This window comes from Trachypithecus francoisi, unplaced genomic scaffold (assembly GCF_009764315.1).
Source record: "Trachypithecus francoisi isolate TF-2019V2 unplaced genomic scaffold, Tfra_2.0 Contig01714, whole genome shotgun sequence".
Lineage (NCBI taxonomy): Eukaryota > Metazoa > Chordata > Mammalia > Primates > Cercopithecidae > Trachypithecus > Trachypithecus francoisi.
Window position 1 is genome coordinate 205,094 of NW_022681451.1, and position 23,500 is coordinate 228,593.

A 23,500-nucleotide genomic window follows, 5' to 3' on the forward strand; every position below is an offset into this window, starting at 1 on the left:
TCAGCCTCCCGAGTAGCTGGGACTACAGGTGTGCAACACTGCGCTCAGCTAATTCTTGTATTTTCAGTAGAGACGGGGTTTCACCCTGTTGGCCACACTCATCTTGAACTCCTGGCCTCAAGTGATCCCCCTGCCTCGGCCTCCCAAAGGGCTGGGATGACAGGCGTGAGCCAGCGCACCTAGCTCCTTCAGAACTTTTCACAAAAGACCTGGGGCCAGGTCCTGTCTGCTGGCTGCCCCCTGCCAAGAGGTCTGTAGAGCCAAAGCGGAGGGCTCTGGTGGGACCAGAGGTGTCCCCAGGGTGGAGGAGGCAGGGCCGGTCCTCCCCTGCCCTGCCCAGCGGACCTGACATAGTCAGAGGGAGGAAGGCCGTGCTGTCTGGTCAGGAAGGGGCCTCGGCCAACATCAAAGCTGTGCACTTGGGCGGGCCAGGATCCGTCATGCAGACTAACCCCGGGTTTTCAGTCACCAGCTGGGTCACCCGAGGCCCTGTCTCCCTTTTTTTTTTTTTGAGATGGAGTCTCACTCTGTCGCCCAGGCTGGAGTGCAGTGGCGTGATCTCGGCTCACTGCAACCTCCACGTCCCGGGTTCAAGCAATTCTCCTGCCTCAGCCTCCCAAGTAGCTGGGACTGCAGGCTCCACCACCACACCCGGTAATTTTTTGTATTTTTCATAGAGACAGGGTTTCACTGTGTTAGCCAGGATGGTCTCCATCTCCTGACCTTGTGATCCGCCCGCCTTGGCCTCCCAAAGTGTTGGGATGACAGGCGTGTGCCACCACACCCAGCTAATGTTTGTATTTTTAGTAGAGACGGGGTCTCACCATGTTGGCCAGGCTGGTCTCGATCTCCTGACCTCAGGTGATCCACCCACCTCAGCCTCCCAAAGTGCTGGGATTCCAGGCGTGAGCCACTGTGCCCGGCCAGGTCCCGTCTCCTTCTTGCCAGGCATCAGAGCTTCACAAACTGTCAAATGAGTGCAGTGGTAACTTCTGTCTCCCAGAGGGGAGGAGGAGGAGGAAGGGGAGGGGGAGAGGGAGTGAGAGGAGAGGAGTAGGGAGGGACAGGGAGGGGGAGGAAAAGGAGGAGGAGAAGTAGGGAGGGATGAGGAGGGAGAGGGGGATGGAAAGGAGGAGGAGTAGGGGGGAGGGGGAGGAAAAGGAGGAGGAGGAGTAGGGAGGGATGAGGAGGGGCAGGGGGATGAAAAGGAGGAGGGAGTAGGAAGGGAGGGAGAGGGGGAGAAGGAGGAAGGGGGGAGGGGAGGAAAAGGAGGAGGAGGAGAAGTAGGAAGGAAGAGGAGGGGACAGAGGGAGGGAAAAGGAGGAGGAGGAGTGGGGGGAGGGGGAGGGAAAAGGGGGAGGAGAAATAGGGAGGACGAGAGGGGGAGGGGGAGGAAAAGGAGGAGAGGGAGTGGGGGGAGGGAGGGGGTGGGGAGGAAAAGGAGGAGGAATGGGAGAGGGAGAGGGGAGGAAGAGGAGGAGGAGGAGGAGTGGGGGGAGGGGGAGGAAGAGGAGGAGGAGTGGGGGGAGGGGGAGGAAGAGGAGGAGGAGTGGGGGGAGGGGGAGGAAGAGGAGGGGAGTAGGGAGGGAGGGGAGGGGGAGGAGGAGGGGAATAGGGGAGAGGGGGAGGGGGGAGGAAGAGGAGGAGGAGGAGCTGCAAGCTACTGGCTCAAGTCGTAAACTCCATGCCCTGAGGCACCCAGGGTCTGTCCTGGCAGCTGCAGCCCTGGGTGGCTCGGGTCCCAGCACCCTGCTCCTTCTTAGACACCAGTGCCGGCCTCCGATGATTGTCGGGGGCGTGTCGGGACCTCGGGGGGCCGGGAAAAGAGAGACGCCTGGAGTAGGTGACTTGAGTCTTTTGCCCCGTCCTGGCCCTGCCTGTCCTGGACACGCTGTGTCCCGGATGATGAGCTCTGCTCAGTGCTGGGTTCAGAGCTGGGCCGTTTCTCTTTCCTCCGAGGTATCCGGTGATGCAGAGACTATGTCCCCGCATCCCACACACGAAAGACCCCATGGGTGACAGCTTCCAAGACGACAAGCTGGTATGTTACGTGTTCCGCCGCCGGAGGGGTCTGGGGGCGTGTGCGGGCCGGTTTGGGAGGCCCAGGCGGGCGGACCGCTTGAGGCCAGGAACTCGCGACCAGCCTGGCCAACGTGGAGACACTCCGTCCCTCCTAAAAATACAAAATTCGCCGGGCGTGCTGGTGTGTGCACCTGTGATCCCCACTACTTGGGAGGCTGAGGGAGGAGGATCACTGGAACCTGGGAGGTGGAGGCCGCAGGGAACGACGATCGAGCCGCTGCACTCCAGCCTGGGCGACCAGAGTGAGATGCCCTGGACTAGGCGGCTGGACCCCCGTCTGCCGGCGCTGCTGGGCGGCTGGCGAAACGTGCAGGATGAAGGGAGTGGGGGGACACCGGGCTCCCAGCCCACCGTGATCACGGGCTGTCTCCGTGCCCTGCACACCAGGGCACAGCAGATTTTTTTTTTTTTTTTTAATTTTGAGACGGAGTTTTGCTCTTCTTGCCCAGGCCGGAGTGCAGTGGCGCGATCTCAGCTCACCACAACCTCCACCATCCCGGTTCAGGGTTCAAGCGATTGTCCTGCCTCAGCCTCCCGAGTAGCTGGGACGACAGGCGCGCACCGACACACCCAGCTGATTTTGTATTTTTAGTAGAGATAGGGTTTCACCGTGTTGGCCAGGGTGGTCTAGATCTCCTGACTTTGTGATCCGCTCGCCTTCGCCTCCGAAAGTGCTGGGATGACAGGCGTGAGCCACTGCGCCCGGCCCAAAGTGCTGGGATGACAGGTGTGAGCCACTGCAGCTGGCCGCAGAGCCGATCTGAGATGGGACAGGCCCCCGCGGATCAGGACGTGGGCTCTGTTACCTGGGGGTGGTTGACTCACCCCACCTCCTCTCGTCTCTGCAGGTGGTCTGGGAGGCGGGCAAAGCCGGCCTGGAGGAGTGTCTGGTGTCTGAAGTACAGGTGGTGGAGAAAACTTGAGCCCGGGGTTCAGGGCCTGCCGGGGGCTGCCTCAACCTCCCTGGCCGGGCCAGGCACCTGCAGAGCCTGGCTGCTGGACGCAGTGCAGGAATGGACGTTCCTAACGGGTGGTGGGCGTGGGACACGCCTGTGTAATTTACTCCGAAGCTGCCAGGAAGAGGAAAGAACAGAACTTGGTGTGTTTACTTCATGATAAAAGTGGTTTGTTTTTTTTACACCACTCATGGTCCCTGTCTCTGGATTCAGCCTCATTCCTCCCAAGACTAGATGTTTGCTTTTTTTTTTTTTTTTGGAGTCTCGCTCTGTCGCCCAGGCTGGAGTGCAGTGATGCAATCTCAGCTCACAGCAACCTCCACCTCGGTTCAAGCAATTCCCCTGCCTCAGCCTCCCGAGTTGCTGGGATGACAGGCACCTGCCACCAACCTCGGCTAATTTTTGTATTTTTAGTACAGACGGGGCTTCACCATAGTGACCAGGTTGGTCTCTTGGCCAGGCTGGTCTCGAACTCTTGACCTTGTGATCCGCCTGCCTAGGCCTCCCAAAGTGCCAGGATTACGGGCGTGAGACACCACACCTGGCCTTTTTTCTATTTTGAGACAGTCCCGGTCTGCCGCCCAGGCTGGAGTGCAGTAACGTGATCTCGGCTCACTGCAACCTCTGGCTCCGGGGTTCAGACCTCTCCTGCCTCAGCCTCCTGAGGTAGCTGGGATGACAGGCACCTGCCAAACGCCCGGCTATTTTTTTTTTTTTTTTTTTGAGGCGGAGTCTCGCTCTGTCGCCCGGGCTGGAGTGCAGTGGCCGGATCTCAGCTCACCTGCAAGCTCCGCCTCCCGGATTTACGTCATTCTCTGCCTCAGCCTAACGAGAGTGGGACTACAGGCGCCGCCACCTCGCCCGGCTAGTTTTTGTATTTTTAGTAGAGACGGGGTTCAACGTGTTAGCCAGGATGGTCTCGATCTCCCGACCTCATGATCGCCCGTCTCGGCCCTCCAAAGTGCTGGGATGACAGGCGTGAGCCACCTTGCCCGGCCTAATTTTTGTATTTTCAGTAGAGACGGGGTTTCACCGTGTTGGCCAGGATGGCCTCGATCTCTTGACCTCGTGATCCGCCCGCCTCAGCCTCCCAAAGTGCTGGGATGACAGGCGTGAGCCACCGCGCCCGGCCTGGCTGCATGTCTCTAAGCCACCTGACGGGGCTGTGCAGCCAGGTGGACTAATGTCCGTACACATGCTGGGTCCGTGCACCTTTTTACCCACAGACCTGAGGAGCTGCCCACATCCGGCCAGGGCTCTGGGATCTGCCCTGGCAGGTTCAGTTGTGCTCACACCCTGAGGCCAGCCTGGGCTCTTCTGTCCCCACCCCGGCCTGACCTCTGCGTCCCCGCCCTCAGTCCCCAGAACTGGATGCAGGCTGGACTTCTGATCCCCTCCCCAGGCCCTGTCTCCCCGTTGGGGTCTTCCCGACTGGGCCTCTGCTGGGTGTGAGGGCCAAACGGAAAACAGGGGTACTTGGAGCTGCAGGAAAAGAGGTGAAAGGAGGTATCAGCATTGCCTGTGTGTGGCGGGGGAGGAAAGCAGGGAGAAAGAATCCAGGCAGCAGTGACGCTGGCAAGGAGGGAGCCTGCCAGCCCACCTGCAGCCCCTCGGAACGGTCCCAATGTCTGCGGCTTTTACTCCTAAAACACGGAACCGTCCCAGGGAGTCCTGGATGAGTCGAAGCCGCCCCACTGCAAATCCACATGAAGGAACTGTGATTTTTTTTTTTTTTTTTTTGGACGGAGTCTCGCTCTGTCTCCCAGGCTGCAGTGCAGTGGCGCAATCTCAGCTCACTGCAACCTCCACCTCCCAGGTTCAAGCAATTCTCCTGCCTCAGCCTCCTGAGTAGCTGGGATTACAGGCGTGCACCACCATGCCCAGCTAGTTTTTGTATTTTTAGTACAGACGGGGTTTCTCCATGTTGGTCAGGCTGGTCTCAAAATCCCGACCTCAGGTGATCCACCCGCCTCGGCCTCCCAGAGTGCTGGGATTTCAGGCGGGTGTCACTGTGCCTGGCTTGTTGGTTTCTTTGAGGGGCTGTTGCTTTGTCACCCAGGCTGGTGCACTGGCACCATGTCAGCTCACAGCAACCTCTGCCTCCTGGGTTCAAGCAATTCTCCTGCCTCAGCCTCTCCAGTACTTGGGACTACAGGCACACACCACCACGCCTGGCTAACTTTGTTTTTAGTAGAGAACGGGTTTCACCGTGTTGGCCAGGCTGGTCTGGAACTCTTGACCTCATGTGATCCACCCATCTCGGCCTCCCAAAGTGTTGGGATTACAGGCCTGAGTCACCGCGTTCAGCACCCCCATCCTCTTATGAGACAAAGTCTCGCTCTCTCACCCCGGCTGGAGTGTAGTGGCACCATCTCAGCACACAGCAATCTCTGCCTCCTGGGTTCAGGCAACTCTCCCTCCTCAGCCTCTGAAGTAGCTGGGATGGCAGGCGTGCGCCACTACACCCGGCTCCCCTTGTCTTTTTAGTACAGACGGGGTTTCTCTATGTTGGTCAGGCTGGTCTCGAACTCCTGACCTCAGGTGATCCACCGCTCACCATCCCAAAGTGCTGGGATTACATAGGTAAACCACTGAGCCCAGCCAGAACTGTGATTTTGGTAGTATACCCACGAGGCAGGATTCTCTTAGTAACACCACGTATTATTTCCTATGAAGTTACCTCCAACACTCAGCTTGCTAAGAGCCTCAGCATTTCAAGATTGGGCAGGACTGGCCAGGCACCCCAGCACTTTGGGAGGCCGAGGTGGGCACATTACCTGAGGTCGGGAGTTTGAGACCAGCCCGGCTGACGTGCTGAAACTCCGTCTGTACTAAAAACACAAAATTAGCCGGGCGTGGTGGCAGGTGCCCGTAATCCCAGCTACGTGGGAGGCTGAAGCAGAATGGCTTGAACCTGGGAGGCAGAGGTTGCGTGGAGCCGAGATCACCCCATTGCACTCCTGTCGGGGTGACAAGAGTGAGACTCCATCTCAAAGAAAAAAAAAGAAAAAAGTCAGTAACGCGAAGTGCACTTGCTGGTCTTTGAACTGTAACTTTGGATACCCTCCCCTGCCACCACCGAATCCCCCAAATGCCCCGGAGTCCAGTATACCACGGAGGATTTCACTGGAACTGCTAAGGAAACCATGCCCGGATTACTATGTTAAAATCTATGAAGTCACAGGAGTGAAGATACGTCCAAGAGTGGATGAAGCGGTTATCACAGCTCCAGGCAGGAACTCGGAGCCCAGGTCCCTGTGGCTGTTTTGTGGAGGGTGTGCAGGACCCACCGGTCCCGTGGGTCGTGGCCGTTTTGTGGAGGGTGTGCGGGACCCACCGGCCCCGTGGGTCGTGGCGTTTTGTGGAGGGTGTGCAGGAACTCAGAGCCCAGGTCCCCGTGGGTCGTGGCTGTTTTGTGGAGGGTGTGCGGGACCCACCGGTCCCCGTGGGTCGTGGCCGTTTTGTGGAGGGTGTGCGGGACCCACCGGTCCCGTGGGTCGCGGCTGTTTTGTGGAGGGTTGATGGCGTAAGCTCCTGTTTCTCCACTTGCCTCCGGGCCGAGCCACGTGACTAAGATGGGCCTCACCGGGCTTTGCTGGTCTCTGATTTTGTCACCGGGACACAATGAGTTTCTACCTGGCAAAGGGCAGAGACGTAGTGTCTGCCTTTCGGGCCAGGCACGGTGGCTCACACCTGTCATCCCACCGTTTTGGGAGGCCGAGGCGGGCGGATCATTTGAGGCCAGGAACTTGAGACCAGCCCAGCAAACACGGTGAAACCCCATCTCCACTAAAAATACTAAAATCAGCCACTGTGATGGTGCACGCTTATAATCCCAGCTGCTTGAGAAGCGGCGGCAGAACTGCTTGAACCTGGGAGGCAGAGGTTGCTGTGAGCCGAGATGGCGCCACCACACTCCAGCCTGGGCGAGGAGCAAGACTCCAACTCAAAAAACAATTTTTTTTTTTTTTTTTACTACGCCTGGGATTTGTGGAGAGCCAGCTGTGGAACCCCAGGGCTGCGGTCTCTGTGGCCCTGCCGTGTGCTGGCACCACCAAGGCCCAACGTTCGGCCTGGTAGAGTCAACAGATGATTTCTTGCATTGCCATGAATGCGTGCAAGGAGCTCAAAGGAAGCTGGTGTGCCCGGCAGTGGGTACCCTTGTGGTGGGATCGTCACGGGTGAACCCACGGACACACAGCTGCCACTCTGGGCACCCCGGCTGACTCCGCGGTTCACGCTGGAATGGGGGCTGGCGCGGCCCTCGGGAGCTGCGGGAGGTGGACGCGAAGGCAGGGCCTCCTGCCCGTTTCCGTTTCCCCAAGATTCGGGCTGAAAACCCCCTTTTCCGAAGTGACGGTGTTGGGAAGTGGGGGTCTCTGGGAGCGATGTGGCGAGGCCTCCTGGATGTTCCCTCATGTGAGGACACAGGGAGAAGACACCATCCAGAAGCCAGGAACGGGGTACTCAAGAGACTGAACCTGCCACGCCTTGGTTTTCTGGGCCTTCCAGCCTCCAGCGCTATGAGACACATGTCTTATTTACAACCCACCCCAGGTGTTAGGGTCACACAACCGGTCTCAGACAAGGCGAGAAGGCACAGGAAGTGCAGGTGCCCTGCGGACCTCCAGCATGTACCGGGGAGCCCGGCTACACTTCTGCCAGCCTTGGTTTCTACCCCCACCTCTTCCCAGCTGTGACCTTGTCGTCTGGGTCCCGGGGGTGCTGGGGAGGCAGCACCCACCGCACGCCCGGAAAGTGGGCCGGCCGCAGGGGCAGAGCGTGGCCCCATCTGCACGCCATGGGCCCAGCACCCATCTCCAGACCCCAGGCGGCCCCGTGGAGGGGTGCGGTCAGGCAGGGGGCCCTCTGTGTCCTGGGTTTATTGTTTTGCAGCAGGACGCCCAACACAGAACATACTTGCTAGGACTTAGCTGTGCAAAAACGGGGGCTAGCGCTGAAGTACAAATGGGAAACATGATTCTTTTGTTTTAAATAAATACTTAAAACACGACTCGGGTCCTACAAGCGTCTGGACTCTAGGTCTCAGTATTGGAGTGTCTCACCCACGGGCCCGCGGGCACACCATGGTTCCCTCCCACCCCGTGATCAAGACATGGAATCGGGGGCCGGTGACTAGATCACATCGCACCCCTCTTCTAGAGCCTTCCCCGGCCGCCGACGACAGGCAGGATCCGGCTGGGAAAAAGACAAATGGAATTTCTCGAAGGTTGATGGTCCGCACGGCTGAGGATTCTACGTGGTTCTCTTGGTTCCCTTGGCGTGTGTGGGGAGGCGGCCGCGGCCCTTAGATCACCTTCTTGAGCTCGTCGTACAGGACCAGCACGAAGGCGCCCCCCATGCCCCGCAGGACGTTGGACCAGGCACCCTTGAAGAAGGCCTTGCCCCCCTCGTCTCTGAAGATCTTCCGCCAACAGTCGACGGTGCCCGTGTACATGATGTCAGCTGCAATGACAGGGAGACGGTGAGGGCCTCGCCGCCAAGCTCCTCGGGACACGGACGCCCCCCGCACCCCGAAAGACGTTTTACAAAAGTAACACCCCGGACGCCTGAGCCACAGTTCTGATTATAGGCGGGAAACCCGAGGCTCTGGTGACCCCGTGCCCTGAGCTCAAGCCCTCCTCGTAAGCCACTGTCTCCAGGAGGGCTGGACACCGGACTTCAGGCCGCGCCCTGGGCATCCCCCATCTCCACCCCGGCGTCCACGCACAGAGGGCAGGATCGAGGGTGTGGATGCGGGTGGAGGTTCTAGGAGGTGGGGATGGAGAAACTGCTGCCTGGACCATGAAACCCCAAGATCAGAAGCTCATCATTCAGGAAACTCCTTCCAGACAGCCGGTGACTTTCTGACACACGGCTGCCTTCCACGCCCAGGGGGAGTGCCTCCTCTCATGGTTCCGGGCCTCCCATGGGCCCAGGCCAAGGAGCTCCTGGTTCCCCTTCCCACTAGCAAGGGTCTCCCGCCTCCCGAGCCCGCGCGGGTACCTCCTTTGCGCCCAGACTGCATCATCATCCGCCGCCGGACCGTGTCGAAGGGGTAGGAGACCACGCCGGCCACGGCCGTCACGGTCTGCGCGATCATCCAGCTCACCACGATGTGCGTGTTCTTGGGGTCCGGGAGCATGCCTGCGGGGGAACGGCACGTCACCTTCCAGCGCCTGCACGGCCGCCCGAGGGCCGCCGCAGCCTCCGGTGTGTGCTCACGGCCACCCGAGGCAATGCCGAGCTCTTCCAAGACCACCGCTGCCCCCTCCACGTGGCTGCTCAGTGCCAGCGGATGCTTAAAACACGAAAGGTCGGGGCAGGGCCGGGAGGGGAAAAGGCCGCCTGCCACCTACCGGAGCCCAGCAAGACAGTTCCAGAGGCCGGGGTTAGGCCTGACCTTCTAAAGGGTCACAGTTACGACGGGAGTTACGTTGTGTCCTCAAAATCCACAGGCTGACGTCCCACCCCCCGCGCCAGGGCCTCAGAATGCAACTGTACGTGCATGTGAGGTCTCTAAAGAGGTGACTAAGAGTAAAGGGGGTCAGCAGGGTAGGCCCCCATCCTAGGAGCCTAGTGTCCTTCTAAGAGGAGATGAGGACACAGACACACACAGAGGGACGAGCCTGTGAGGACACAGGGAGAAGACGGCATCTCCAAGCCCAGGAGAGAGGCCTCAGGAGGAGCCAGCCCTGCCCACACCTGGATCTCAGAGCTTCAGCCCACGGGACCCCGAGGGAGTGTCTGCGTATCAAGCCCCCGTCTCCGGCACTTTGCGACGGCCACCACACGTACCCTTGGCCGTATCGTACACGCCGAAGTAGGCGGCCCGATAGATGATGATGCCCTGCACGGAGACGCTGAAGCCCTGGTACAGGCCCCGGATACCGTCGGACTTGGTGATCTTCACCAGGCAGTCTCCCAGGCCCCGGAACTCGCGCTCTGTGCCTGACTTTCCCACGTCCGCGGCCAGGCGGGTTCTGGCGAAATCCAGGGGGTACACGAAGCAGAGGGAGGTGGCGCCGGCCGCACCGCCGGAGGCCAGGTTGCCCGCAAAGTACCTCCAGAACTGCGTGTGCTTGTCCACGCCCCCCAGGAAGATCTGCTTGTACTTATCCTTGAAGGCGAAGTTGAGGGCTTGAGTGGGGAAGTAGCGGATGACGTTGGCCAGGTTGCCCCTCCAGAAAGACAGCATGCCCTGCTCCTTGGGGATACGGACGATGCAGTCCACAATGCCCTTGTACTGCTTGTCGGCAGCGATCTGCTTGCTGGCGTGCTGGACCTGGGGGACGCAGACGGCGTTCAGACCGGACCCAGGGCCAACCACCCAGAAACATCCCAGCTACAGAGTGACTTTTTTTTTTTTTTTTTTTTTGACACAAATCACTCTTGTTGCCCAGGCTGGAGTGCAATGGGGTGATCTCAGCTCACTGCAACCTCTGCCTCCCGCATTCAAGCGATTCTCCTGCCTCAGCCTCTCGAGTAGCTGGGAGTACAGGTGCCCGCCACCATGCCTGACTCATTTTGTTTATTTTTAGTAGAGATGGGGTTTCACCTTGTTGGCCGGGTTGCTCTTGAACTCCTGACCGCAGGTGATCCTCCCGCCTCGGCCTCCCAGAGGTGGCATAAGCCACTGTACCCGGCCAGAGTGCATCATCCTGTTTAGAAAACTAGCTTGTGGGCATTACTGGTCAGTTGTCCTCATTTTCTTTGTTTTTTTAAAAAAAGATAGGGTCTCATGGTGTTACCCAGGTTGGAGTGTAGTGGTGCGATCTCACCTCACTGCAGCCTCCAACTCCTGCATTAAGCCATCCTCCTGCCTCAGTCTCCCGAGTATCCGGGTCTACAGGTGCACAACCATCAAGCCCGGCTAACTTTAAAAATTACTTTTGGAGATGGAGTCTTACTACGGTGACCAAGCTGCTCTCAAACTCCTGAGCTCAGGTGATCCTCCCTGGGCCTCTCGAAGCACTGGGACACCCCGCCCTGCTAAGTTCTAAAACAAATTTTAAGCCGGGCACCGTGGTTCACGCCTGTAATCCCAGCACTTTGAGAAGCCGAGGTGGGGGGATCACGAGGTCAGGAGATCGAGACCGCTAACACAGTAAAATCCCCGTCTCTACTAAAAATACAAACAATTAGCCAGGCGTGGTAGTGGGCGTCTGTAGTCCCAGCTACTCGGGAAGCCCAGGCAGAATGACGTGAACCTGGGAAGCGGAGCTTGCAGTGAGCTGAGATCAGGCCACTGCACTCCAGCCTGGGGGACAGAGCGAGACCCCATCTCAAAAAAAAAAACAAACAAAATTTTTTAAGATGTGGGGTCTTGCTACATTGCCCTGGCTGCCTCAAACTCCTGGGCTCAGGTGATCCTCCCTGGGCCTCTCAAAGTGCTGGGTTACCCAGCCCTGCTAAGTTTAAACATTTTTCTTAGAGATAGGGTCTTGCTATGTTGCCCTGGCTGGTCTCAAACTCGCAGAACACGCCACCCTGCTAAATTTAAAATAATTATCTTAGAGGGCTGGTCTCAAACTCCTGAGCTCAAGCGATGCTCCCCGGGCCTCTCAATGCACTGGGACGGCCTGCTTCCTTACGTTAAAATAATTTCCTTTTGAGGTGGGGTCTTGCTCTGTTGCCCCCTGCTGCTCTCAAACTCCTGGCGTCAAGCGATCCTACCCGGGCCTCTCAAAAGCGCTGGGATCGCGGGCATGACCTGTCCTTGCAGCCCAACCTATTCATTCATTCCCATCATCGAGCTGGTCACTCCGGGAGTACAACGTCAGCAACGACGTCCTGGCAGCAGTGTTCCTAAGCATCATGCTGCCTTCCATAACCCTCTCCCCAAAAACAAAACAATGCATTGCTCTGGATCAGAATTACACAAATGAGCTATGAAGAGGGGGGTGAGAACCACCAGGAACCATGTCCTGGTTATTCCAGGACACCTGCGGGCAGGCTCGCTGCCCCGTTGGCCTTAGAATTGCCCTTCACGGTGGACGGGACGAGTAGACACCGGCCAGGCAACCGCCGGAAAGGTTGGTCCCAGCCCGGAGAACCCGCAGGATTGAGCTCAAGGTCAAGGCCCGCCGCTCAGAGGTCCGTCCAGGGACAATGCACCCCCCCCCCCCCCCCCCCCCCGGCCGCCGCTCGATCGCGCATGCGCCCTCAGGCCCGTGCCGCATCCCCGCCGCCGGCCGGGCCTAGTGCGCACGCGTGGACGTCGCCACGCCCTCTGCCGCAGCAGTCACGTGACGCTTCCCCCGGAAGCCGGCGGCGCGTGGACAAAGCGATCGCGGCCTTCCACTTCCGGCGCCCGCCTGCAAGGTTCCGCTGCCCGCGTCCCCTCCCGACCCGGCCACTGGGTTCCCGTCCCCCCGTCCCTGAAGCGGCCGCGCCCGCGTCCTCACCTGCAGCAGCAGCTTGACCCGCTCGATCGGAGCCACGGCCGTCTTGGAGATAGCGGCGGCGATGCCTCCGGCCAAAAAGTCCTTGGCGAAGGAGATGGCCTGTTCCGTCATGGTGGCGGGGCGGGCAGCGGAACGGGCGGACAGCTGGACAGCGCACGCGGAGAGTGAATGGAGGGCGTCGCTGGCTCAGCCCTGCCGCCGCCGGGACCGAAAGGACGGAGCGGCTACCGCGCAGCCGCTGAGGAGCCGACGCCACGCCCACTCTCCGCCCTCACGCCCTCCCGCGCCGCGCCCATTGGCTGCGCCGCCCGGCCACGACCCGCCCCCGCCTGCGTGCCGCGCCCCCGAGGGCTGCCGGGAGCCCCGCCGCGCTCACCAGCGCACCTCGCCCATTGGCTGCGCTCCCCGGAGACGCCCCGCCCCGCACCCCGAGGTATGCCGGGAGTCAGGCGCCGCCCATGCGCCGTAGGGGCAGCGCGGGGGGTGTTCCGCGGCAGCCTTGACCTTGTGAAGGTCACGCCGCTGCCGGTACCCGAGCGGGCTGGCGGGCAGCTGCAGAGTCAGGAGCCCACCCTGGTACCCGGGTCGCTCGGAGAGCGCCGCCCACTTTCTCCCGGAGGCCGCGGCGATCCGGCCGGGATGCGGAACACGTGGTGCCCCGACCCTTGACCCTTGACCTCCAGGCGGCTCCGACCCCTTCACACGCTCCCGGGTCCCACTTCGGGAGATTCCCGTTCCTGCCGGAGTGTACCCCGGGGACCCCGCGCCCGTCCTGGGTGGGGGATCCCTGGGCCTCCGACCTCTGACCCCGCGGTGCCCTCCGCACTCGGGCTGGGTGGGGGAGGTCCCTGGGCCTCCGACCTCTGACCCCGCGGTGCCCTCCGCGCCCGTCCTGGGTGGGGGATCCCTGGGCCTCCGACCTCTGACCCCGCGGTGCCCTCCGCGCCCGTCCTGGGTGGGGGAGGTCCCTGGGCCTCCGACCTCTGACCCCGCGGTGCCCTCCGCACTCGGGCTGGGTGGGGGATCCCTGGGCCTCCGACCTCTGACCCCGCGGTGCCCTCCGCACTCGGGCTGGGTGGGGGATCCCTGGGCCTCCGACCTCTGACCCCGCGGTGCCCTCCGCGCCCGTCCTGGGTGGGGGATCCCTGGGCCTCCGACCTCTGACCCCGCGGTGCCCTCCGCGCCCGTCCTGGGTGGGGGAGGTCCCTGGGCCTCCGACCTCTGACCCCGCGGTGCCCTCCGCACTCGGGCTGGGGGTCCCTGGGCCGCGCCCACCCGCCCTGGGCTCCCGGGTCTGCCAGGGTCTGTCGGGTGGGGGCTGCGGCCCGGGTCCCCCTTCCCGACCTCCCCGTCCGCCCTTCCTCCGTCCCTCCCGCCTCCTGTGCTTCCTCCTCCTGCTCTCCCTTCCCGGCTCTCTCCCGCCCGCCCTTCTCTCCCCGTCTCCCTCCTTCCCCGCTTGCCTTTGACTTTTGCTGCTTTCCCGCCTCCCTCCTTTTTCTCCCTCTTTCCGCCTCTCCCTTCCTTTCCGTCTCTTCATTTTTCCTTCATTTCTACCTCCCTCTCTCCTCCCTTTGTTGCTCCCTTTCTTCCCTCTTTTTCTTTTTTCTTCTCCTTCCTTTTCTTTTTTGTCTCCGCCCTTCTGTTTTTTCTTTCCTCCTTCCCTCTTATGTTTTTCTTCCTTTTTCCGTCTCCCCTTTTCCTCTTTCCTTCCCTTCTTCCTTTTTCTCTTCCCTTCCTCCTTTTTCTCCCTTTCCCTTCTTCCCTCCCTTTTCCTCTTTCTTTCCCGTCTCCCTCCCTCTCTTCCGTTTCTCCCCCGTCTCTTTTCCGTTTTGTTTTATATATTTATTTTTGAGACACAGTTTCGCTCTTGTTGTCCAGGCTGGACTGCAACTTCCGCCTCCCGGGTTCAAGGGATTCTCCTGCCTCAGCCTCCCGAGTAGCTGGAATTATAGGCACCCGCCACCACGCCTGGCTAATTTTATATTTTAAGTAGAGACGAGGTTTCACCATGTTGGCCAGGCTGGTCTCGAACTCCCGACCTCAGGGCATCCGTCCACATCGGCTTCCTAAAGTGCTGGGATGACAGGCGTGAGTCACTGTGCCTGGTGAGCCACTGTGCCTGGTCATCTCTTTTCCGTTCTTTTCTCTTCTTCTGTCCCTTTCTCCCTCTCATTTTCTTCTTCCTTTCTTTTGTTCTTTCCTGTCTCGCTCTTTTCTTCCTCTGTGTTTCTCCCTTTCTCCCCGTTTTCCTTTTTTTTTTTTTTTATTTGAGATGGAGCCTCGCTCTGTCACCCACGCTGGAGTGCAATGGCACGATCTCAGCTCACTGCAACCCCTGCCTCCCAGGTTCAAGAGATTCTTCTGCCTCCCCCTCCTAAGTCGCTGGGATTACAGACTCGTGCCACCACGCCTGGCTATTTTATTTTTATTTTTAGGAGAGATGAGGTTTCACCATGTTGGCCAGGCTGGGCTCAAACTCCTGTCCTCAGGTGATCCGCCCACCTCGGCCTCCCAAAGTGCTGGATTACAGTCGTCAGCCACCGCGCCCAGCCTCCCTTTCTTTTTTCTTATCTCCTCTCTGTTTTTCTTTTCTCACTCCCTGCCTCTTTCTTCTCTCGTGCCTCCCTCTTTTTCCTTTTTCTTCTCTTTTGCTGTTTTCCTCCCTTTCTCCCGTCCCTCCTGTCTTTCCTTCCTTTTTTTCTTTCCCTCTCCTGCTTTTCCCCGTCTCTCCCTTGCTTTCCCTCTTTTTTCCTCTCCTCCTGCTCTCTCTCCTTCCTTCATTTTCTCCCTTTTTTTCATTCCTCTTCTTTCCGTTTCCTTTTCCCTTCCTTTCTTTTTTCTCCCTGTGTCTTTGTCGCTCTTGTTTTTCCTGTCTCTCACTTGTGTAGTGAGAAGGTACAGTCCCTGGCTGTGGGTGGGCAGGAGCGACCCGCTCGCCCTGGAGTGACTCCTGGGCACAGCTGTGGGTCCTGCCTGAGGCTTTTCCTGACCTCTAGGGAGGGCGGCTGAGGCTGGGGCTGGAGGTTGGGGCCGGCTCTGGAGGCTGGAGTGGCTGCTGGGCGGCGGCACGGGTGGCTCAGAAGTCACTGAAGCATGGGTAGGTCTAACCTTGGGCCCTTGCTGTGGGGAGGGCATGGAGACCAAGCACATTCCTGAGGCTCTGCTAGGGCACTGGGGGTGGACAGTGTCCTCTGAGGACCCAGGACCCAGCCAGGCTCCCTGCAGGAGCCCTGGAGTAGAGGACAGAGGCCGGGAGCACCGTGGGTGCTGGGCAGGAGTGGGGACTTTCCTGGGGAGCTGCGCTCCACAGGCCTGTGTTCGTTTACCACCCTCAGCGAGGCCGCCCAGGATGGGGCCCTGGTGCTGGTTTTCAGTGCCAGCGAGCCGGGACCGGAGCTGCTATTTCCAGATGAGGCTGGTTCTCGTCTGCTCTGCCCAGGGCTCCAGGCCTGGGCCCTTTCCAAGTCTGCAAAGCCTGTCTTAGGAGAGAGAAGAAGGTTCCTTCCATGTGGGTGGGGACAGCTAACCATGTCCAGACAGTGAGACAGCGCTCAGCCCTCAGCCTGCACTGGCTTGGTGGCTTGGTAACCCGCCAGCAGGGTGGTGCTGTCTGTGGGCTCTGCTCAGGCTCCTCTCTGAGCCAGGAGGATGCCTGCCTGTTTGGGCCTGGTACCCAGGATGTGCTTGGCAAATGCTTCTGGAATGGATGGATGGATGGATGGATGAATGAATAATGAATGCTTGGATGGATGGATAATGAATGGATAGATGGATGATGGATGGATGGATGGATAATGAACAGATGGATAATGGATGGATGGATGATGGGTGGATGGATGATGGATGATGGTTGGATAATGGATGGACGGATAATGGCTGGCTGGATGGATAGTGGATGGATGGATGGATAATGAATGGATGGATAATGAGTGGATGATGGATGGATAATGGCTGGCTGGATGGATAATGGGTGGGTGGATGGATGGATGGATAGTGGATGGATGGATGAATAATGAGTGGATGATGGATGGATAATGGATGAATGGATGGATAATGGATGGATGAATAATGAATGGATGGATAATGAACGGAGGATGGATGGATGGATAATGGATGAAGGGATGGGTGATGGATGGATAATGGATGATGGATGGATATGGATGGATGAATGATGGATGGATCGATGATGGATGGATAGATAATGGATGGATAATGGGTGGGTGGGTGAGTGGATGGATGGACAGATGGATGTCCTTGCTTGGCAGATGATTCTGGAATGAATGGATGGGTGGGTGGATGGATGATGGATGAATAGATGGATGATGGATGGATAATGGGTGGGTGGATGGATGGATAGATGAATGTGCTTGCTTGGCAAATGATTCTGGAATGGATGGATGATGGATGGATGGATAATGAATGGGTGGGTGGGTGGTGGATGGATGGATAGATGGATTGCTTGATCGGCAAATGATTCTGGAATGGATGGGTGGGTGGATGGATGGATGGATAATGAATGGGTGGGTGGGTGGGTGGATGGATGATGGATGGATGGTTGGATAATGAATGGAGGGATGGATTGATTGCTTGATTGGCAAATGCTGGTGGGTGGATAGATGGATATGCTTGTTTGGCAAATGATTCTGGAATGAATGGGTGGGTGGATGATGGATGGATAGATGGATAATGGGTGGGTGGATGGATTGCTTGATCAGCAAATGCTTCTAGAATGGATGGGTGGATAGATGATGGATGGATGGATGGATAATGAATGGGTGGGTGGATGGATAGATGGATTGCTTGATCGGCAAATGATTCTGGAATGAATGGATGGATGATGGATGGATAATGGGTGCGTGGGTGGGTGGATGGATGGATGGATAGATGGATGTGCTTGCTTGGCAAATGATTCTGGAATGGATGGGTGGGTGGATGGATGATGGATGAATAGATGGATGATGGATGGATAATGGGTGGGTGGATGGATGGATAGATGAATGTGCTTGCTTGGCAAATGATTCTGGAATGGATGGATGGATGGATGGATGGATAATGAATGGGTGGGTGGGTGGGTGGATGGATGGATAGATGGATTGCTTGATCGGCAATGATTCTGGAATGGATGGGTGGGTGGATGGATGGATGGATAATGAATGGGTGGGTGGGTGGTGGATGGATGATGGATGGATGGTTGGATAATGAATGGAGGGATGGATTGATTGCTTGATTGGCAAATGCTGGTGGGTGGATAGATGGATATGCTTGTTTGGCAAATGATTCTGGAATGAATGGGTGGGTGGATGATGGATGGATAGATGGATAATGGGTGGGTGGATGGATTGCTTGATCAGCAAATGCTTCTAGAATGGATGGGTGGATAGATGATGGATGGATGGATGGATAATGATGGGTGGTGGATGGATGATGGATGGATGGATGGTTGGATAATGAATGGGTGAGTGGATGGATGGATGGATTGATGGATTGGCAAATGCTGGAATGGATGGATGGATGGACAGATGATGGATAGATGGATGGGTGGATGAATGAATTGCTAACTGGGGCTGTTTTTTCCGTACAGAGTGCTGCACGTGGGACTTAGCCCTGGACACTAACTCCTTTGCCCCTCGTATCTGGGAGGGAACAACACAGTCGCCATGCCTGACTAGGGCATGACCTGGGAGGCCTTTGGGGCCACCTGTCCAGGAACCCGGGGACATGGCCTCCCTGGGAAAGGAGGGTAAGGTGAGCTTCACGCCCGGGAATTGGAAGTAGGGGAGAGAACAGCTGCTGGGTAGTGGGAGTAGAGCTTTTGTTTCTCACCGCCCTCCCCCTCCAAGGACTGAGTAGAGAGGAATGCGCCCCGATCCGCCTGCCAGGCACTCAGCCACGAGGACCTCTTATCTGCCAGCGTCTGATAAAATTACCTGCGTGGCTTCAGAGAACACTGCTGCCTGACCAGTGGGTGCTCTCATGGAATCTGCGTCCAGAAAGCCCCCTGACGCAGAAAAGTGGTGGGTTCATATAGAAGTAGAGGTGAGTTTTTTGTGTGTGTGTTTATGGAGATGGAGTCTTGCTGTGTCGCCCAAGCTGGAGTGCAGTGGCGCGATCTCGGCTCGCTGCACGCTCCGCCTCCCAGGTTCAAGCATTTCTTCTGCCTCAGCCTCTCGAGTAGCTGGGATTGCAGGTGCCCGTCACCATGCCTCATTTTTGTATTTTTAGTAGAGATGGGGTGTCATCCATCCATTCCAGAAGCATTTGCCAAGCACATCCTGGGTGCTGGGCCCAAGCAGCAGGCTGATCTCGAACTCCTGACCTCAAGTGATGGGCCCGCCTCGGCCTCCCAAAGTGCTGGGATGACACGTGTGAGCCACCATGTCCCACCCGGAAGCAGAGGTGTTTTAATGGAAAGACCTCAGGCCTCATCGGATGGCCGGGAAGGAATCAGAGCAGGGGTGACGTTGGCTTTTTGCGGGGTGGGGTGCCAGGCTCTGTGCTGGGTGGGGGGCAACAGCAGGTCTTCTGTAACTAATCATTACCGAGGCTCTGCCTGTAAGAAGTGTGGGCCAGGGAGGGCTGATGAGGCTGCAGGATGAGGGGGACTGACAGACCCCTTTCCCCAGAAGAGGGCCCCCCAAAGACCTTCCCTCTGAAGAGGGCTCCCCAAGACCTCCCCCTTCAAAAGGGCCCCCCAAGACCTCTCCCCCGACCCCCTAAGACCTTAACCCTGGAAAAGGGCTGTCTGCAAAGCTTTCCTGGAACAAGGCATTGAGCTCGGCAGGTGGGGAGGAGCTGTGGACTCAACATCATCCTGAGGGCCTGTGGTCCTCCTCCTTCCCCCACCCCAGCCCCCAAATAAATCCAGAGGGTGTTTTAGAGCCAGACGGACACTGCTGGTATGCAGCAGGCCCTCATAGTGCAGCGCTCGCTGAGTGGAGGAGGAGGAGGGAGTGGGTGAACCCGGCCGGCCAGACTGACTGGTTTTTAAGTCATCGCAGTCTTCACGATGTTCTCTGCATGCCACACGGACTCTCAGAGTCCAGAGGTGCTGCTTTTGCATAGTTATTCCAATTAATAAAAAGATAGGCTGGGCGCGGTGGTTCACGCCTGTCATTCTAGTTAGTACTTTGAGAGGCCTGAGGTCAGGAGCTGGAGACCAGCCTGGCCAACGTGGTGAAACCCTGTCTCTGCTGAAAATACAAAAAAATTAGCTGGGCGTGGTGGCGGGCGCCTGTAATTCCAGCTATACGGGAGACTGAGGCAGGAGAATTGCTTGAACCTGGGGGCGGAGTTTGCACGGAGCCAAGATCGCACCACTGCACTGCAGCCTGGGTGACAGAGTGAGACTCTGCCTCAAAAAAAAAAAAAGGCCGGGCGCGGTGGCTCAGGCCTGTCATCCCAGCACTTTGGGAGGCCGAGATGGGTGGATCACGAGGTCAGGAGATTGACACCATCCTGGCGAACACCGTGAAACCTCTTCTCTACTAAAAAATACGAAAAACAGCCTCTTCCCCGAATGCAGCCTCCTTCCCCTCCTCCCCAAATGCAGTCTCTATCCCCTCCCTCCTCCCCCATGCAGCCTCCTCCCCAAATGCAGCCTCCATCTCCTCCCTCCTCCCCAAATGCAGCCTCCTTCCCCTCCTCCCCAAATGCAGTCTCTATCCCCCCCTCCTCCCCCATGCAGCCTCCTCCCCAAATGCAGCCTCCATCTCCTCCCTCCTCCCCAAATGCAGCCTCCTTCCCCTCCTCCCCAAATGCAGTCTCTATCCCCTCCCTCCTCCCCCATGCAGCCTCCTCCCCAAATGCAGCCTCCATCTCCTCCCTCCTCCCCAAATGCAGCCTCCTTCCCCTCCTCCCCAAATGCAGCCTCCATCCCCTCCTCCCCAATGCAGCCTCCATCCCCTCCTCCCCGAATGCAGCCTCCTTCCCCTTCTCCCCAAATGCAGTCTCTATCCCCTCCCTCCTCCCCAATGCAGCCTCCTCCCCAAATGCAGCCTCCATCTCCTCCTCCTCCCCAAATGCAGCCTCCTTCTCCTCCCCAAATGCAGCCTCCATCTCCTCCTTCCTCCCCAAATGCAGCCTCCTTCCCCTCCTCCCCGAATGCAGCCTCCTTCCCCTCCTCCCCGAATGCAGCCTCCTTCCCCTCCTCCCCAAATGCAGCCTCCATCTCCTCCTTCCTCCCCAATGCAGCCTCCTTCCCCTCCTCCCCAAATGCAGCCTCCTCCATCCCCTCCTCCCCGAATGCAGCCTCCATCCCCTCCTCCCCGAATGCAGCCTCCTTCCCCTCCTCCCCAAATGCAGTCTCTATCCCCTCCCTCCTCCCCAATGCAGCCTCCTCCCCAAATGCAGTCTCCATCTCCTCCCTCCTCCCCAATGCAGCCTCCTTCCCCTCCTCCCCAAATGCAGCCTCCATCCCCTCCTCCCCGAATGCAGTCTCTATCCCCTCCCTCCTCCCCCATGCAGCCTCCTCCCCAAATGCAGCCTCCATCTCCTTCCTCCTCCCCAATGCAGCCTCCATCTCCTCCCTCCTCCCCAAATGCAGCCTCCATCCCCTCGTCCCCAATGCAGCCTCCTTCCCCTCCTCCCCAAATGCAGCCTCCATCCCCTCCTCCCCAAATGCAGCCTCCTCCCTCCTCCCCGAATGCAGCCTCCATCCCCTCCTCCCCGAATGCAGCCTCCTTCCCCTCCTCCCCAAATGCAGTCTCTATCCCCTCCCTCCTCCCCAATGCAGCCTCCTCCCCAAATGCAGTCTCCATCTCCTCCCTCCTCCCCAAATGCAGCCTCCTTCCCCTCCTCCCCGAATGCAGTCTCTATCCCCTCCCTCCTCCCCCATGCAGCCTCCTCCCTCCTCCCCAAATGCAGCCTCCATCTCCTTCCTCCTCCCCAAATGCAGCCTCCATCTCCTTCCTCCTCCCCAAATGCAGCCTCCATCCCCTCGTCCCCAAATGCAGCCTCCATCCCCTCCTCCCCAATGCAGCTTCCATCCCCTCCCCGAATGCAGCCTCCTTCCCCTCCTCCCCAAATGCAGTCTCTATCCCCTCCCTCCTCCCCAATGCAGCCTCCTCCCCAAATGCAGTCTCCATCTCCCCCCTCCCCAAATGCAGCCTCCTTCCCTCCTCCCCAAATGCAGCCTCCATCCCCTCCTCCCCAAATGCAGCCTCCATCCCTTCCTCCCCGAATGCAGCCTCCTTCCCCTCCTCCCCAAATGCAGTCTCTATCCCCTCCCTCCTCCCCAATGCAGCCTCCTCCCCAAATGCAGCCTCCATCTCCTCCCTCCTCCCCAAATGCAGCCTCCATCCCCTCCTCCCCAAATGCACCCTCTGTCCCCTCCTCCCCAAATGCAGCCTCCATCCCCTCTTCCCCAAATGCAGCCTCTCCCCCCTTCTCCCCAAATGCAGCCTCCTCCCTCATCAAGAACTCACAGAGAAGCCGTGGACAGACTTTTGCTTTCTTTATTCAGCCATGACTGCTTGCTCCTATGTGACTGTCCTATGGTACTTGGGGACCGGGTGGTCCACCTGCAGCCTGGGGGAGGACGTCACTATAATGAACACACTGCCTGGGCTTCAGGGGGCCACTCTGGTGGCCAACATGGCATCCAGGACACCCTCCAAGTGCACCACCTGCACCTGGTGGAAGCCGTGTAGCTCCAGCAAGCACTGGTACTCGCCTCCGCTCCGCTCCCTGCCCTCAGTCTGCACCAGCATGTTCAGCGACTGTATCAGGCTGCCCTGCGCCTCCCTCTTCTTCTCATCCAGGAGCGTCTCCACCAGCAGCAGGCCGGCCCCTGAAGGGGAGAGCAGAGAGCTGGAGTCCTGGCCAGCCAGGCAGGGATCCTTCCGGGGGACACAGCGGACAACGGGAGCTCAGTTGTGAGCAGAGACTGCTGAGAACCCTTACGCAAGTAGGGGAGGGGAGCGAGACAGAGACTTGATGCAGGGCGGACAGACAGGGAGAAGGAGATTAGATGGAAAGATGGGTGGATAGATGGATGCATCACCTGGGCCCGTTCCAGTTCTCCTGGATGGGTGAACAGATGGTAGATGATGGGTAGGTAGGGTGGATGGATGGATGGATAGATGGATGCATGCATGAGATGGATGGATGGGTGAACAGATGGCAGATGATGGGCAGATAGATGAATGGATGGATAGATGGATGCATGCATGAGATGGATGGATGGGTGAACAGATAGTAGATATGATGGGTAGGTAGATGAATGGATGGATAGATGGATGCATGCATGAGATGGATGGATGGGTGAACAGATGGCAGATGATGGGCAGATAGATGAATGGATGGATAGATGGATGCATGCATGAGATGGATGGATGGGTGAACAGATAGTAGATATGATGGGTAGGTAGATGAATGGATGGATAGATGGATGCATGCATGACATGGATGGATGGGTGAACAGATAGTAGATATGATGGGTAGGTAGATGAATGGATGGATAGATGGATGCATGCATGAGATGGATGGATGGGTGAACAGATAGTAGATATGATGGGTAGGTAGATGAATGGATGGATAGATGGATGCATGGATGAGATGGATGGATGGGTGAACAGATGGCAGATGATGGGCAGATGGATGGATGGATGGATGGGTGAACAGATGGCAGATGATGGGCAGATAGATGAATGGATGGATAGATGGATGCATGCATGAGATGGATGGATGGGTGAACAGATGGCAGATGATGGGCAGATGGATGGATGGATGGATGGATTCATGGATGAGATGGATGGATGGGTGAACAGAGAGTAGATGATGGGCAGATAGATGAATGGATGGATAGATGCATGGATGAGATGGATGGATGGGTGAACAGATGGCAGATGATGGGCAGATAGATGAATGGATGGATAGATGGATGCATGCATGAGATGGATGGATGGGTGAACAGATGGCAGATGATGGGCAGATAGATGGATGGATAGATGGATGCATGCATGAGATGGATGGATGGGTGAACAGATGGCAGATGATGGGCAGATAGATGAATGGATGGATAGATGGATGCATGCATGAGATGGATGGATGGGTGAA

General features: G+C 58.1%; 4 protein-coding genes across 14 annotated transcripts in view; 2 read left to right on the forward strand and 2 right to left on the reverse strand.

Moving 5' to 3' along the window:
- IL3RA (interleukin 3 receptor subunit alpha) overlaps positions 1-3,224 on the forward strand; it is a 42,157-nt gene extending 38,933 nt beyond the window's left edge. For 5 of the 6 annotated variants that reach the window (XM_033199308.1, XM_033199318.1, XM_033199297.1 and 2 more), the window contains 2 exons: positions 1,960-2,041; positions 2,931-3,224. In XM_033199308.1, coding sequence (XP_033055199.1) covers positions 1,960-2,041; positions 2,931-3,005 — 157 coding nt within the window. In that variant the 3' untranslated portion in view covers positions 3,006-3,224. Of the gene's footprint in view, positions 1-1,959; positions 2,042-2,930 lie in introns of those variants that run through there. The other variant, XR_004434262.1, reaches the window with a different exon arrangement.
- A 4,678-nt stretch (positions 3,225-7,902) lies between these two features.
- On the reverse strand, positions 7,903-13,207 carry SLC25A6 (solute carrier family 25 member 6). The gene is made up of 4 exons (XM_033199400.1): positions 12,446-13,207; positions 9,837-10,323; positions 9,045-9,185; positions 7,903-8,504 (listed from the first exon to the last, which is right to left on the reverse strand). Exons 1-4 carry the CDS (start codon positions 12,554-12,556, stop codon positions 8,347-8,349), a joined length of 897 nt encoding a protein of 298 aa, XP_033055291.1. The 5' UTR covers positions 12,557-13,207; the 3' UTR covers positions 7,903-8,346.
- Positions 12,581-19,516, forward strand: LOC117076192 (atherin-like). 3 transcript variants are annotated; one of them, XM_033199416.1, is made up of 2 exons: positions 12,581-12,878; positions 18,286-19,516. In XM_033199416.1, exons 1-2 carry the CDS (start codon positions 12,614-12,616, stop codon positions 18,471-18,473), a joined length of 453 nt encoding a protein of 150 aa, XP_033055307.1. In that variant the 5' UTR covers positions 12,581-12,613; the 3' UTR covers positions 18,474-19,516. The 3 variants fall into 3 exon arrangements, 1 of the variants encoding a protein (XP_033055307.1); XR_004434270.1 differs by lacking the exon at positions 12,581-12,878 and adding an exon at positions 17,927-18,190; XR_004434271.1 differs by lacking the exon at positions 12,581-12,878 and adding an exon at positions 17,927-18,185.
- A 2,365-nt stretch (positions 19,517-21,881) lies between these two features.
- Positions 21,882-23,500, reverse strand: part of ASMTL (acetylserotonin O-methyltransferase like) — a 36,558-nt gene continuing 34,939 nt past the window's right edge. For 3 of the 4 annotated variants that reach the window (XM_033199087.1, XM_033199066.1, XM_033199080.1), the window contains exon 13: positions 21,882-22,232. In XM_033199087.1, the coding sequence (XP_033054978.1) occupies positions 22,012-22,232 (221 nt within the window). In that variant the 3' untranslated portion in view covers positions 21,882-22,011. Of the gene's footprint in view, positions 22,282-23,500 lie in introns of all 4 variants that reach the window. The other variant, XM_033199072.1, reaches the window with a different exon arrangement.

Excerpts from the sequence above, each read along its gene's own strand:
- SLC25A6 (XM_033199400.1), bottom strand. The coding sequence starts at position 12,556 with ATGACGGAACAGGCCATCTCCTTCGCCAAGGACTTTTTGGCCGGAGGC. Across the intron at positions 10,324-12,445 it reads GGGTCAAGCTGCTGCTGCAG|GTCCAGCACGCCAGCAAGCA; the intron begins GTGAGGACGCGG and ends TGCGTCCCCCAG. Across the intron at positions 9,186-9,836 it reads CGTGTACGATACGGCCAAGG|GCATGCTCCCGGACCCCAAG; the intron begins GTACGTGTGGTG and ends GTTCCCCCGCAG.
- LOC117076192 (XM_033199416.1), top strand. The coding sequence starts at position 12,614 with ATGGAGGGCGTCGCTGGCTCAGCCCTGCCGCCGCCGGGACCGAAAGGA. Across the intron at positions 12,879-18,285 it reads GCCCCGCCCCGCACCCCGAG|GACTGAGTAGAGAGGAATGC; the intron begins GTATGCCGGGAG and ends TCCCCCTCCAAG.